Genomic DNA, 12,808 nt, shown 5'->3' on the forward strand with positions numbered 1-12,808 from the left:
TTGCATCATTCTCCGCTTGCACAGCAAGCGCCAAGTTAGTAAGCATAGAATGTCTAGTAACGTGGAGTACCCACACGCGCACAAGCCAAAATGCCCTGCTAAACCATGAAATACGCTTGTCGTAAGTGCAGAATCCCCTGCTTCTGCAAGAAGGTTCTTTGCTTCTGGTATAATGCAGAGCCAAGAATATGGGTCCAGTGCATCCAGCCCAACTGTATGTTAATCATTTAAGTTATAAGCAAAACATTCCATTGTGCAAATTAACGTGCTTATAAATGAGATGTTTCTAGTAACCACTGCAAATGAGTAAATAAACAACATGAAAAACCTTATTTCAAAAACGTAAATAATTGTTATTTTTTTCTCTATAAGTCCCCTGGCTACATAAGAAACATGTTACCATTCAAGCGAGAACATCCCAATTTGATGAAATGTTCGTTTTTTTTAAATAAGAAGTTGAAAAACCAGTATGTATCAAAAGCTTTGCATGGGTGTAGATAAATAGGAAACAACTTTGAAAAAATAGTAAATTTTGGGGTACAACCATGTGTAAATCTCTTTTATGTGAGTGTTGGCTCTGAAAAGAGCATGTGTGGTCTCAACGTTTTGAACAGTATACTCTGCTCGTCTTCATTTCTCATGGAAGATAAGCAGAGTATACTGTTCAAAAGTTTACTGTTTATTCATTATTTCTTACAATTCTTTAAGAGTTTCTTACCTGCCCATCTTGTAGCCTGGTCATGTTAGGTTTCAGGTAATATATCAACCCTTCCGAAGCGTTTTCCAAAGTAACTGCTCTTATCAACAGAATGGTGATCAGAACGTACGGGAACGTTGCAGTGAAATAAACCACCTACAAAGAAACAATCATGAACACTGTGGATGGGGTTTGAACCAGAAAATGAATATAATGCACATAATGTGTGATTTCAAACAGTTAGTGATGGTGTTTAAATGAATAAAACAAGTTTGGCTTATAATCAGGTTTCCAATCACGCTTTGTATGCATTATCATAGTCATTTCATTTAATTTCAATACATTTATTTCATGCTGTCCTTGGAGAAGGAATCACACATAGCTTAGAAGCACAATGTAGGCTATACAATAATTAATTTTGAAATATAGCTTTCATGTAATAAATATCAAAATATGCAAAAGGGCAACATTTAGGTATTGTTGCAGCATATGCTTTTGCATCCAAACCTAGGGACAGACAAAGATACAGGACAGGACAACGTATCAGCAACATGGGTGTGCACACGGCTACTGAATCATAACAATACACAGTGTAATTAAGAGTTATGAATTATCATTGAGAAGTTGTTGTTTTAGTTTACTGGCATTAATATAGCCAGTGAGAATGAGGTTTTTTATTTACTGAGACTAATCCAGTAATTCACACCACACTGAATAAGACATTTTTTAAACAATGACGATCGATTATAACAGACAGGTACAGTCAAGATCAATACTACTATACTTTTCTTTATCATCTCTAATAAACTGTAATGTCCCCCAAAAATGACAATAGACGGACAACAAGAATAATGGATTGGCAAATGGCAACCAAGGTCAAGGAAAATGAAAAAGTGGCAGACAGAGAAGATGTAGAGATGACATCAGGATATATGCAGGAACAACAGGGACTTTAACTGCAAGAAATAGAAATGAATGACATACATGAAGAGGGCTACATCTAAGACTGGATGAACACAGCCTAAATGATGATGAGGATGACTATATAATCAGGTTTCACATACAATCCCTGCAAAGTACGCATTATTATAGTCAAGATCTACTATATTTATGTTCATCATCTCTAATCAACTATAATATCCCTATCATAACAACTTGCATAATCTTTTTTGCCAAAACAAATTAATATCTGATCGCCCCTCCCCTTCCCCAAGCTTCCCCCACCTTCCCAATCCCACTAATCAAATAAAGACATTTCTTGTAAATCCTGACCCAGTTTAGTGTCAAGTACATGTATGGCATTATCGTTTACATTGTAATCAAGAAATTCCCATACTTAAGACACAACCCATAATTTAAGGCAAGCAATGATGGACTATAAAGAAACTGTTCCATGTAACCATGACAACCCATTAATTAAAATGGCACAAATGCTTGAGGTATGTCTATAGATTGTTCAGTGTATACGTCACATTATAATTTTGTCTGTACAGTGCCCTGCAACATTTCGTACGGATGCTATATGTCTACCCACATACGTATGCGCGATACTTAGTATGATAATACACGTATTGCACATGCTGTGGGCGAGCTAGCTTCCTCGTGAGGTAGAGATAAATTATTAAAATTACGCTTTGAGTCTAAGTCCAAGTTCAAAGCCCGGTACGTAGCAGGTAACATATTGATTTGGACTGGCTTGAGTGCAAATGCGTTACCGCACTGAGTACAGCCACACATTACTATAGTCTATGTACAGTCTAAAATAACCATTAGGTATAGTGTAATGTGAGTGGGGCAGGAATCACAGACACACACTGTCTATGGGTAGATCAAGTGCCTTATTGAAACATCTGCTTCATGTTCAAGGTGTTCAATTATTTTCATATTTATCCTAAAATCACAGGTCTGTAGACCAAGAAATTTAGATTATTTTGTCTTTGCTGTCTTTTACTCCTATAGAGCTATAATAATATTTGAAAAAAAAAATCATAAATGGCTCTGTTCTAGTTTAATATTAAACCTATAACAGCATTGTTATGGATTATTTGAGAGAATTTTTAATGATCTTTTAGTCGTCTTCAGTCTTAACAAATTACATAAAAGACGGACACAAAAGGACACCAATCACAGGTATACATGTATGTACCATGGAGGAATTCCTTCTATGTATACACTAAAGTCCCTTTCACACAAGAGCCATTTAGCAAGGGTTCCTTGTTAAATGTTGGCATGGCTATACAATTTTATAAAATGTACCTTGTGTTTAAGAAGACAATTTGGGTACTGTCCAAGGTCTCTTGTAAAGTCTTGTCAAAACAATTGCTATATTTTCCAACCATGCTAAAATTAAGCCTCGGCAAGGGACCATTGTTAAATTGCTGTCGTGTGAACAGCACCAGTTACTGGAACCAGAATTGATTACACACGACATGTAAGAACGTTTGGAACAACTTAACCTAGTTTATGAGCTTTTGATATGCTATGTAAACAAATAATATTGAAACTAATAAATAATAAGTGTATCCACACTACAGCATACATCACATGTACAAGCGAACAAGGTCATAATGTAAGACAAGCAAGTATAGAAAGAAGCCTATAATTTGAAAATTATTGCAGTCGCAAATAGTTGTTTTCTTCAGTAATAATTTGATGTCAAAGGGGCAATAAGGAGAATGGAAATATGAAATTTATACTGAATAACAAAAATTACGTATGACAAATTTGGTATTGCTGTGAATGAAATTAAATTAAACATAACAGTATTTTGCCCAAATGATTCCATTTTTGTTTGTTTATAAAAATTATGTTAAATCAGAACAACAGTCAGGCTACATCCACCCACACAACTTTTCAGAAATAGACAAGGGAAGGTACCAGTGAAGTGACTGGAGATACAGTAAGATGACACCCTCTCCATTCAGCATTTATGAGATTGCAGCTTGCAAATTATATTTTCAAAACCTATTGTTCTAAACAATAAAACAAATAAAAGGCACTACAATATTGGTAATTACTCAAAATAACTTTAAGCATAAAAAGTACTTAGTAACAAGCATTGGGGAGCTGTTGACAGTGAAATCATTGTGAGAAAGACTACCTCTGAAGTAACTTTTTTGAGAGAGAATTACTTTCTCTCCCAAATATTTTGATTTAATTCAAGGCATCAAAAGCACACAACCTGTGCGGCAAAGGTGTTTTTTCTTCCATTATTCTATCGCAACTTCAACGACCAAATGAGTTCAAATTTTCACAGATTTGTTAGTTTATAATGCATAATAATGTTGAGATACACCAAATGAAAATACTGGTCTTTGACAAATTACCAATAGTGTCCAGTGCCTTTAATAGACTAAAGGCTCAGTTTACAAAAAAATCCCCCAAAAGTACAATAATAATTGCACTCTCAGGGATGTTTTCAAAATTACTATACAAAAAAAGAAATTTATACCTAAGCAGACTCCAAGCAAACACTATAAAGATCACTAAATGAAGGATACAATTATATATAAAAAATTCATCACCCGCAAAATAGATAGAGACCTAACGTGTATTTTCCACACTGCTTTAAAGGTCAGGAATTCAGGTTAAAAATGTCATACAATAAATCACAAGGAAGCTATGGCATACACACTAATTGAAAAATGATTAGTGGGCTTGTGCTCATCCAAGTATAGCAATTGTGTTTCTTTGAGCATGGTGCTTTATTGTTCATAAATCCACAAAAATACTTTTGTCACAAAAATATTCTAAATAGTCTATAACAACTGAACAATGGATGTTATTGCTGATGTAGCCAAGGCTACATTGTGTAACATCAAGGCCTGGAATTTCATCTTTGGGCAACAGAGATGAAAGGCCTCTGTGTAATTCTAGGCCTATCACCCCCTTGATTCCTCGCAGATGATCAATCCAGTCCAAATGTTGAGAATACTGGCATGGTCTTTAACAATATTACCAAAGATATCCAGTGCCTTTACTGTTCATAAAGTTATACAGGATTTCTCTCATCCAATATTTGTCTCTATGTTCCCTGGACTTGGTCCATTACTTTAGATTGGTCTTTAGTTTAATAATAGGGGCTTCTTATATAGCGCACATATCCGTCACACAGTGACGCTCCTGGCACTATGTATACAGTATTCCTTGCAAGGATTGTGGGAATATATTTTAACTAAAAACACATTGTAATGGTTGACAAGGTGCTGTGGTGCAATGTGCTGCCCATCAAACCAGGAACACCGGGACGAACCCCTTCTCTTTTTGATAGGTGCACTAGGTTCTTTTACGTGTGTTTCACAATACATGGGACCATCGGCTTTACGCCCCAAATGAAGGACAAAGCATCAAAGTGTCTTGCTTAAAGTCACAGGTATCACGACTAGGACTCGATAAGTATACTTGATAAGTATACCCTCTATAGTTTAATAAAATTTTATCTGCATTTGGAAGCACACATTTGCCCTGTGTTTGATACAGAATGGTTCATCATACTATTTTCAACTCCTTCTATCTTGTAATTACTAAAATATTTTTTGTAGTTAGGCATTTTTTTTAAAGACTTTTTTAAGACTGTTGTGAGCAAAAAAGATTGCGAGTGCAAAGCATGAAAGCTTGCGAGCACAAAGCAAGAAAGCTTGCGAACACATAGCATGAACACTTGCGAGCTCAAAATAAAAAGCTTGCGTGCGAAAGTTTCTGACTGTGACGCCTGCTTACATTATACATTAATCTTTGGTTTTGAAAGCCTTACTCTTCATTCCGGGCAATCGTGGGTGTTCCATGTACGGTTTTATCCTCGTTTTTTTACTATGGTCTCATGCTGTAAAATATTTAACACAAATTATTTTGCTATATATTTTAAGTTTTGGGTGTTTGGATTTAAAAAATATGGAGAAATCTCATCCCTAACATACATGAAGTTAGCTCTACATGTATGGTAACATGGAACAGATACATGTATTCATTTCTGAAGAGTGGCAGCACTTCCCAGCTGTGCATATTTTGGATGCCTAATTTAAAATTTTGATTAAAGCTGCACAGAATTGATTAATTTTGGTCTAGAATTATACCACGGCAAAAATCCTAAAGAGAATATTTTTGTCTGAATCCATGTTGCTGCTTATTTGCACAGCAACAATGAAAACAAAATTCAACACGTTTATTTTCTAGTTTAAATTTGAACTGTGACAGCAAATTTGAATGAATATTGTACATTACACAGAGTAGTTGTATGTGCCTTAAAAAAAAAAGTTTTTGGAAAGTGACCAACATTGAAAGTAAACAACACATTGATTTTTATTTATGAACAGTTTTACATCACTTTTTAAATGTTAAAGGCAGTGGACACTATTAGTAACTACTCAAAATAATTATTAGCATAAAACCTTTCTTGGTGACAAGTTATGGGGAGAGGTTGATGGTATAAAACGGTGTGAGAAACGGCTCCCACTGATATAACTGGATTTAGCAATGGCAACTAAACTGTATGTTTTAAACGTACAAAGGTCACTTTAATATCTGACTCACTGCAGGTTGTTCAGATACAAATCACTAGTCAAATAAAGGACAAAAGCATTGATAATATTGTAAAATGATGTGGGATTATGCACAGTGATTTTTTCAGCTAAAAGCTTATAAGTGAATAAATACCCCCCCCCCCCAAGTTTGCCAACATCTACCTCAGCTTATAGCTTTACAGGTATTACTTATACTTGTTATTTATTCTGGTTATACAACCAAGGATTCTCAGAAAAGTGATCTTAATCACTTACACATTGCCATACAGGCCTGAAGTCTTTTTAAGCATCTGAAAGCACATAAATTTGTGCAACATGGTTGTTTTTTCTGTCCCTATTTTCTTGCAGCTTCGATGAACAATTGAGTAAAAATTTCCACAGATTTGTTGGGATACACTAAGTGAGACTACTGGTCTTTGACAGTTACATGTATCAAAGGTGTCCAGTGCCTTGAAAAGGGAGAAATACGGAAACATACAGGTAGAACAATTATTACAGACAGCTACACGTAGAAACACTGAACCACCAACCAGCCTATATGTTCCCCTAATATCAAAGAGCGCAAGGTAGGCAAGAGTGGAGAAAGAAAATTCATGGAGCCAACGTCCTGCGGGATACAGTGCAAGATTGATTGATTAAATATGGCTGACTGGTGACTGCATTATAAACACACACATTTTGATATTTGTTAAAAAGTTAGATGACCTGTTGAAAAATGACAAGTGTCTGAACGACATCTCATGCAGTCTATATCTGTAATCTGCATATCTTTCAAGTGTAAATTTACATTTGGCTTTGTGAGAGACCAATTGAACTTTATGCACATTTATATTCATTTCCCACTTCAAAAATAACATTTGGTGACTGACACCCTTGTTAAATGTGCGACATTGTTGATTAAACGAAATATGGGACATAATTCGTACTATACCAAAACAAGAAGAAGAAACTGAATGAAGTTCAATTCTTAAAGGCGGTGGACACTATTGGTAATTGTCAAAAACTAGCTTTCACAGTTGGTGTATCTCAACATACAGTATGCATAAAATAACTAACCTGTAAAAATTTGAGCTCATTCGGTCATCGAAGTTGCAAGAAAAAAATGAAAGAAAAAAACACCCTTGTCACACAAAGTTGTGTTCGTTTAGATGCTTGATTTCGAGATCTGTTTTATACCATCAACCTCTCCCCATTACTCGTCATCGTAAAAGGTTTTTGAGTAATTACCAGTAGTGTCCACTGCTTTCAATACCAAGTTCATATCAGTACAATTTTTTCAGAATATATCCAGATGATAGCATTCTACTACGTCAAATAAATCACAATAGCCACTACACAAAAAGCCCTCGCCATCATAGCGTTGTACAAATCGCAACAGTAATTTTATTTTAGAAAATAGAGTTTTAGCCGTTTCAAAATGCTTACCAACCAAAAAGACCTATGGTATACACTACAAACAATAGTCAATGGCCTGACATTTGGACCCCAGCAGGGTCTTTCTCAAGACTCAACTAGGGTCAGAACGTCATGCCATTAAACTATTTCTTTGTACAGTAATTTGTTATGTACTGTTGTTGTTTGACTTGTGATTCAAACTTGCCAACCAGAGTCATATTTTTAAGAACTATTGGACTTGGCCATTGTATGACTTGTGATTCAAACTTGCCAACCAGAGTCATACGTCTGAGAACTAATGGACTTGGCCTTCATGACTCATCAAGACCCAACCGGCTCTTTTCAGAGCCAACACTCACCCTAAGAGACACACACATGGTTGTACCTGCAAGTTCACTATTTATTTATAGTTTCTTCTTATTACTGTATACAAATTTTATTTATTTATTGTTATTGCTTGATATTTTGACCAAAGCACTGGAAGAAGTCAATATTTGTGTTAAAAAAAAAAAAAAAAAAAAAAAAAAAAAATGTAACAATCATTTACTGTGCTGTAAATTGCGTGTTTGTCTAACAGGGTTTGTATAGTCCTTTGATAGTAATTAAATATCTTATTTCACCCAAGCTCAACCGACACCTAAAGTTTGACAAGCCATAAATTAGGTGTCACCAATCCTCTAAATCCCCAGTTGCTAAGTTTTGACCAAACTCTATAATCACTACTAATCATGTACGTCCTGCCCGTGACCTTGAATCTATTTCCCTCAAAATGGTCAAACCTTTCTAATGGAGGTGTACGATATGTGTGGCAGAATATATTCACAGCTTTACATATATAAAATTGATATTGAACTAACAGAGTCTAGACTCTAGATAAGAATAGCATTTTAGCATGTCTATAGAACTGCTTGTGATTTCCTTTTCCTTATTGTAACTGAGTCATGGTTTAAGGCACTGGCCATTTTTGGTAATTTGTCAGACTAGTATTCTCATTTGGTGTATCCCAACATATATGCATAAAATAACAAATCTGTGAAGGTTTGAGCTCGAATGGTCGTCAAATTTGCGAGAGAATATGAGAGAAAAAGACACCCTTGTTGCATTACTTTGTGTGCTTTCAGATGCATAACAAATGGCTTGACCTGAAGTCTTTATCATTTGAGTGAGAAATTACATCTTTCTCAAAATGTACGTTACTTCAGAGGGAGCTGTTTCTCACAATGTTTTATACTATCAACAGCTCTCCATTGCTCGTTGCACCAAGTCAGTTATTTATGCTAACAATTATGTTGAGTAATTACCAATAGTGTTCAGTGCCTTGAAGCAATTTGTGCTGGTAACCTCTCCCCTCTTCTATTTTGTTTTATATTGTTACTAAAACCTTTTAATTCTATCGTTGATGTATTTCAATATCCTAAGTCTGCATTGAGAAATGTATGTGTGTCTGCTGTAGTTGCTGATTTGGGTCGTTCCACCAAGTTGGGACACAATTTGATTTTTGTGCAATATTTGTCCATATTATGAAAAGAAATCATTTATTTGACCCAATTATTTCATGTAACGTTCTCCTTTGAGTGTGAAAATGTTTGATGAAGTATAAATTGTTTTAACGCATTTTAATGGAAATTATTATGAAAAATGTGTGATTTGGATGTAACACGGAAACCGTGTCCATGTTATTTACATCCAGAAGTTTATTTTTCAAATTTTTCCACACTCAAATACATTATTGGGCAAGTTCACTTCGTGCACTAATTAAAAGGAACAAATTGTACCAGGCAAAAAAGTTTTTGTGATAGTGATAGCAGAAATGGGGCAGGACTAAAATCATGCACAAGTCATACAAATGTGACAAAGTGTCCCCCAACTTGGTGGAATGACCCATTTGTGTTTATTTTTTTTAGTGCTTGAGATTACTAACAAAAAGTTGCTTGTTCCTTGCCTAACACAGCCCCACCCCTTCTCCTCAAAACAAATAAATTTAAACATCTACTTGATAAAAATTATTGACAGGAATGTTATTGAAACTCGTTCAACAATTGTATGTTTATCATTTAATTGTAATGTTGATATTTAACACAATTAAAATATAGTCAAATTTTTGTGAAAAAATCCACAAGCTCAGAACTTTTACTGGACCAGAGAATTTGATACAAGAGGAGAATCAAAATGAAAAGAACACTTCATCTACACAGTTTCACATTTGAGCTGTTTTGGGAACAAACAAGATCTAATTTTTCTCATGGTCATTCAATATACCCAACATAATTGAAGATATTTGTATCAGTTTAATTTAAAACGTAATGAGGTGTTATTTGAAAAACACAAGACTGCCAGTCTTGTACAGTCTTATAAGTTTACTGGCCCAACACTAAAATCATTGGCCTCCAGCCTGCAGTCAAGTGTTAATTTCGAACCCTGTGACATAGGGACTATGCTTGCTCTTATGTCATTCACCCATGCCTTATTTAAAATTACATTTTATTTTAATAATATTGCAGTGACAATTTCCCTTGTATAGCAGAGCAAAACGCTACACAAAATGTTTCAAATGCTACTCAAAAATCAAGATTTGTTCTAAATATTTGCATTACAATGTGCACAAAATAAGTCAGTCTAAATTTCTAGCTATGTTGAGCTACTGGATTTAATCGTTCCCTATGGGTCAGTCAGCTTCCAGATTGAAACTAACAAAACAAAATGGACAAGACAGAAGAGTCATGAAGCTTGTTATCAACGCTTCAATGCAACATGATATTCACAACAATACCATCTCAAATGTCACTTAAAATAATTAAGATGTAAGATGTGCCACATTTATGCTAATTAGTGTTTGATTGACATTCAGAAGGGCTGCGTAGGTTGAACAATCAAATTATAGCAAATATACATATTGTGGGTTTTTTGCAGCATATACAGAAAACCCAATAATCTCACCATAGTATTTTTGTTTTGAGCATATTTGGCCAATTCTAGTCAAATCTGAAACAAAACTGAATTAAGCCTGACAAGGCTACATTTTAGATCTAGATGAGTTTTAAACTGAGATATACAACAAGAAATATTAAATATAAACATTGGAACGGGAAGTGTTTACAGAAAAAATTGTAAACAAGATTATAAACGTACAATATACTCAATTACTTGGATTCCAGCCCCGTTACTAGTAAAAAAACTAATTGTTGAGAAGTGTGTGTTCGTTCTCGTTATCGGGGCCTGTGTGACCAGGCCTTTAGCTATCACTACCAAAAGCCCTTCAGTTAGGATAATTCGGAGGGCCTTCAACCAATTTAAAAAAGATATGAGCTTTATTTGACTTACCTTTCCAGAGCTTTTGACTCCTTTGAATACACACAGATAAACCAAGGCCCAAGCTAGCAGTAAACATAACGTCAGCTGCCAGTTGAATGAACCAAGGTCGTCAAGTCCACTTGACAAGTGAATTTGTAAGATCTTGCGCCTGAAAAAAGGAGAAGTTATGAATTGAAAAATAATTGTTTTCTCCTTGCAAAGACTAGAAGTGAATACAAGGTTTTTTCTTTGTAAGGCACTAGACTTCCTTAGCAGTTGTCAAAGACCAGTATTGTCACTTGGCGTATCCATACATCATACATAAAAATAAAATAAAAAACCTTGGGCTCAATTGGAACTTGAATTTGCAAGAGAAGAATGAAAGCAAAAATGCCCTTGTTGCTTACTTTGTGTGCTTTCAGATGCATAATAAAAGACTTCAGGCCTGAAGTCTTTTAATGTTTGAAAGAGCTACCTCTTATCAATAACTGTTATTTCAGAGGTAGCCGTTTCTCATAAAGTTTGATACTATCAACAGCTCTCTAGTGCTTATTACCAAGTAAGTTTTTATGCTAACAATTATTTTGTGCAATTACCAATAGTGCCCAGTGCCTTTAAAGACTGGACCCGAACGCAGGTTTTCTCCTTTACAAGCCAAACTGAACCATAGCAAAAGTTTGATTAAGGGAATAAATATGTGCTTGGCCGGTTTTAAACACTCTGTTTAATCATACCGGTTGCAGTCTGGATGCGATAATTACCCGAGCCACAGGCGAGGGTAATTATCAGTATTCAGGCTTCTGATTGATGTATCCAGGCTTCTGATGAATGACACCTAAGCCTACATTCATATGGACTGCAAAGGGGGTCCACTGTTTCACTTTCAGCTCCAGCATGCCCAGGAGTAGGTGGCCACGGCCCCTGGAAAAATAGTTGATCTGTAGCCCACACCTTGAATTGGCCTTCAGGCCTTGTGTCTGGGGATTTGCATGTTACAAATTAGAATAAAAAGTCACACTCACTCCCAAAACTCTGTCACAGAGCCTGTCCTGTTCACTTCCCCAAGCATTGAACAATTCAGCTGGTCATCAGTGACATTTGTCAAGTCAGTTATTAACGGAACATCAGTTGGATATGTCTCATTCTTATTGATGTAATCGCATCTCCAGAGGTCAGTTCCCTGTACACCATACCCAGTTGGATCTTTACAGAGATCCGTGTTGAAGGGATTGTTACAGTGGGACCATGGTAACACTGATGTAAATGACATGAACATGTAGTAAAGAGCCCATGCTAGGATGACGTTATAGTAGATGTTGAGAAGGGTGACGATGACCACACTTGCCAATCCAATACCTTTTGGGAAACAAAAGAACTACATTACAGCTATCATTGGTTTTTGGGAGAGTGCTATTTCCCTGTCTTTGATACTATTTTGCATTAAATCCTCCTACTATTGGTGCCTTTTTTAGACAAGTTGATACACCATTTGAAGCCTTAATAATGTGGTTTTGAATGGTATGATAGCTAATAATAATAATAGTAATAAGACTTGTAATGCGCACATATCCACCCTGCTGGGTGTTCAAGGCGCAGTAAAACCAAAAACAAAACAAAAACAAAACACAACACAAAGAAAAAACAGACACAACAAAATTAGTCATTGAAAACCTGTGACATAAGATAAGTTTTGAGAAGAGACTTGAATTTTGCGGTACAAACACAAGATCGAAGATTAAGTGGTAGAGAGTTCCAGTAGCTGTGCACACAGTTGGTTCCCCAAGTGGTTTTGAATGGTGGTACAGCTGGTACAGAATCTATGAGGATCGTTTTAAGTGGGGCATCAAGGATCCCACTATCATGACTTTGAGCCTGGGGGAAGTGATAACACAGGGGGTGGGTGTAC

The 12,808-nt window shown here is 35.6% G+C and overlaps 1 protein-coding gene across 1 annotated transcript in view; it reads right to left on the reverse strand.

Moving 5' to 3' along the window:
• Window positions 1-12,808, reverse strand: part of LOC139944245 (sodium- and chloride-dependent GABA transporter 1-like) — a 59,272-nt gene that overhangs the window by 40,388 nt on the left and 6,076 nt on the right. Inside the window, exons 3-5 of the mRNA XM_071941224.1 lie at window positions 11,925-12,258; window positions 10,933-11,071; window positions 719-853 (exon numbers count right to left, since the gene is read on the reverse strand). Of these exons, the coding sequence (XP_071797325.1) occupies window positions 719-853; window positions 10,933-11,071; window positions 11,925-12,258 (608 nt within the window). The remainder of the gene's footprint in view (window positions 1-718; window positions 854-10,932; window positions 11,072-11,924; window positions 12,259-12,808) is intronic.

This window comes from Asterias amurensis, chromosome 1 (genome assembly GCF_032118995.1).
Source record: "Asterias amurensis chromosome 1, ASM3211899v1".
Lineage (NCBI taxonomy): Eukaryota > Metazoa > Echinodermata > Asteroidea > Forcipulatida > Asteriidae > Asterias > Asterias amurensis.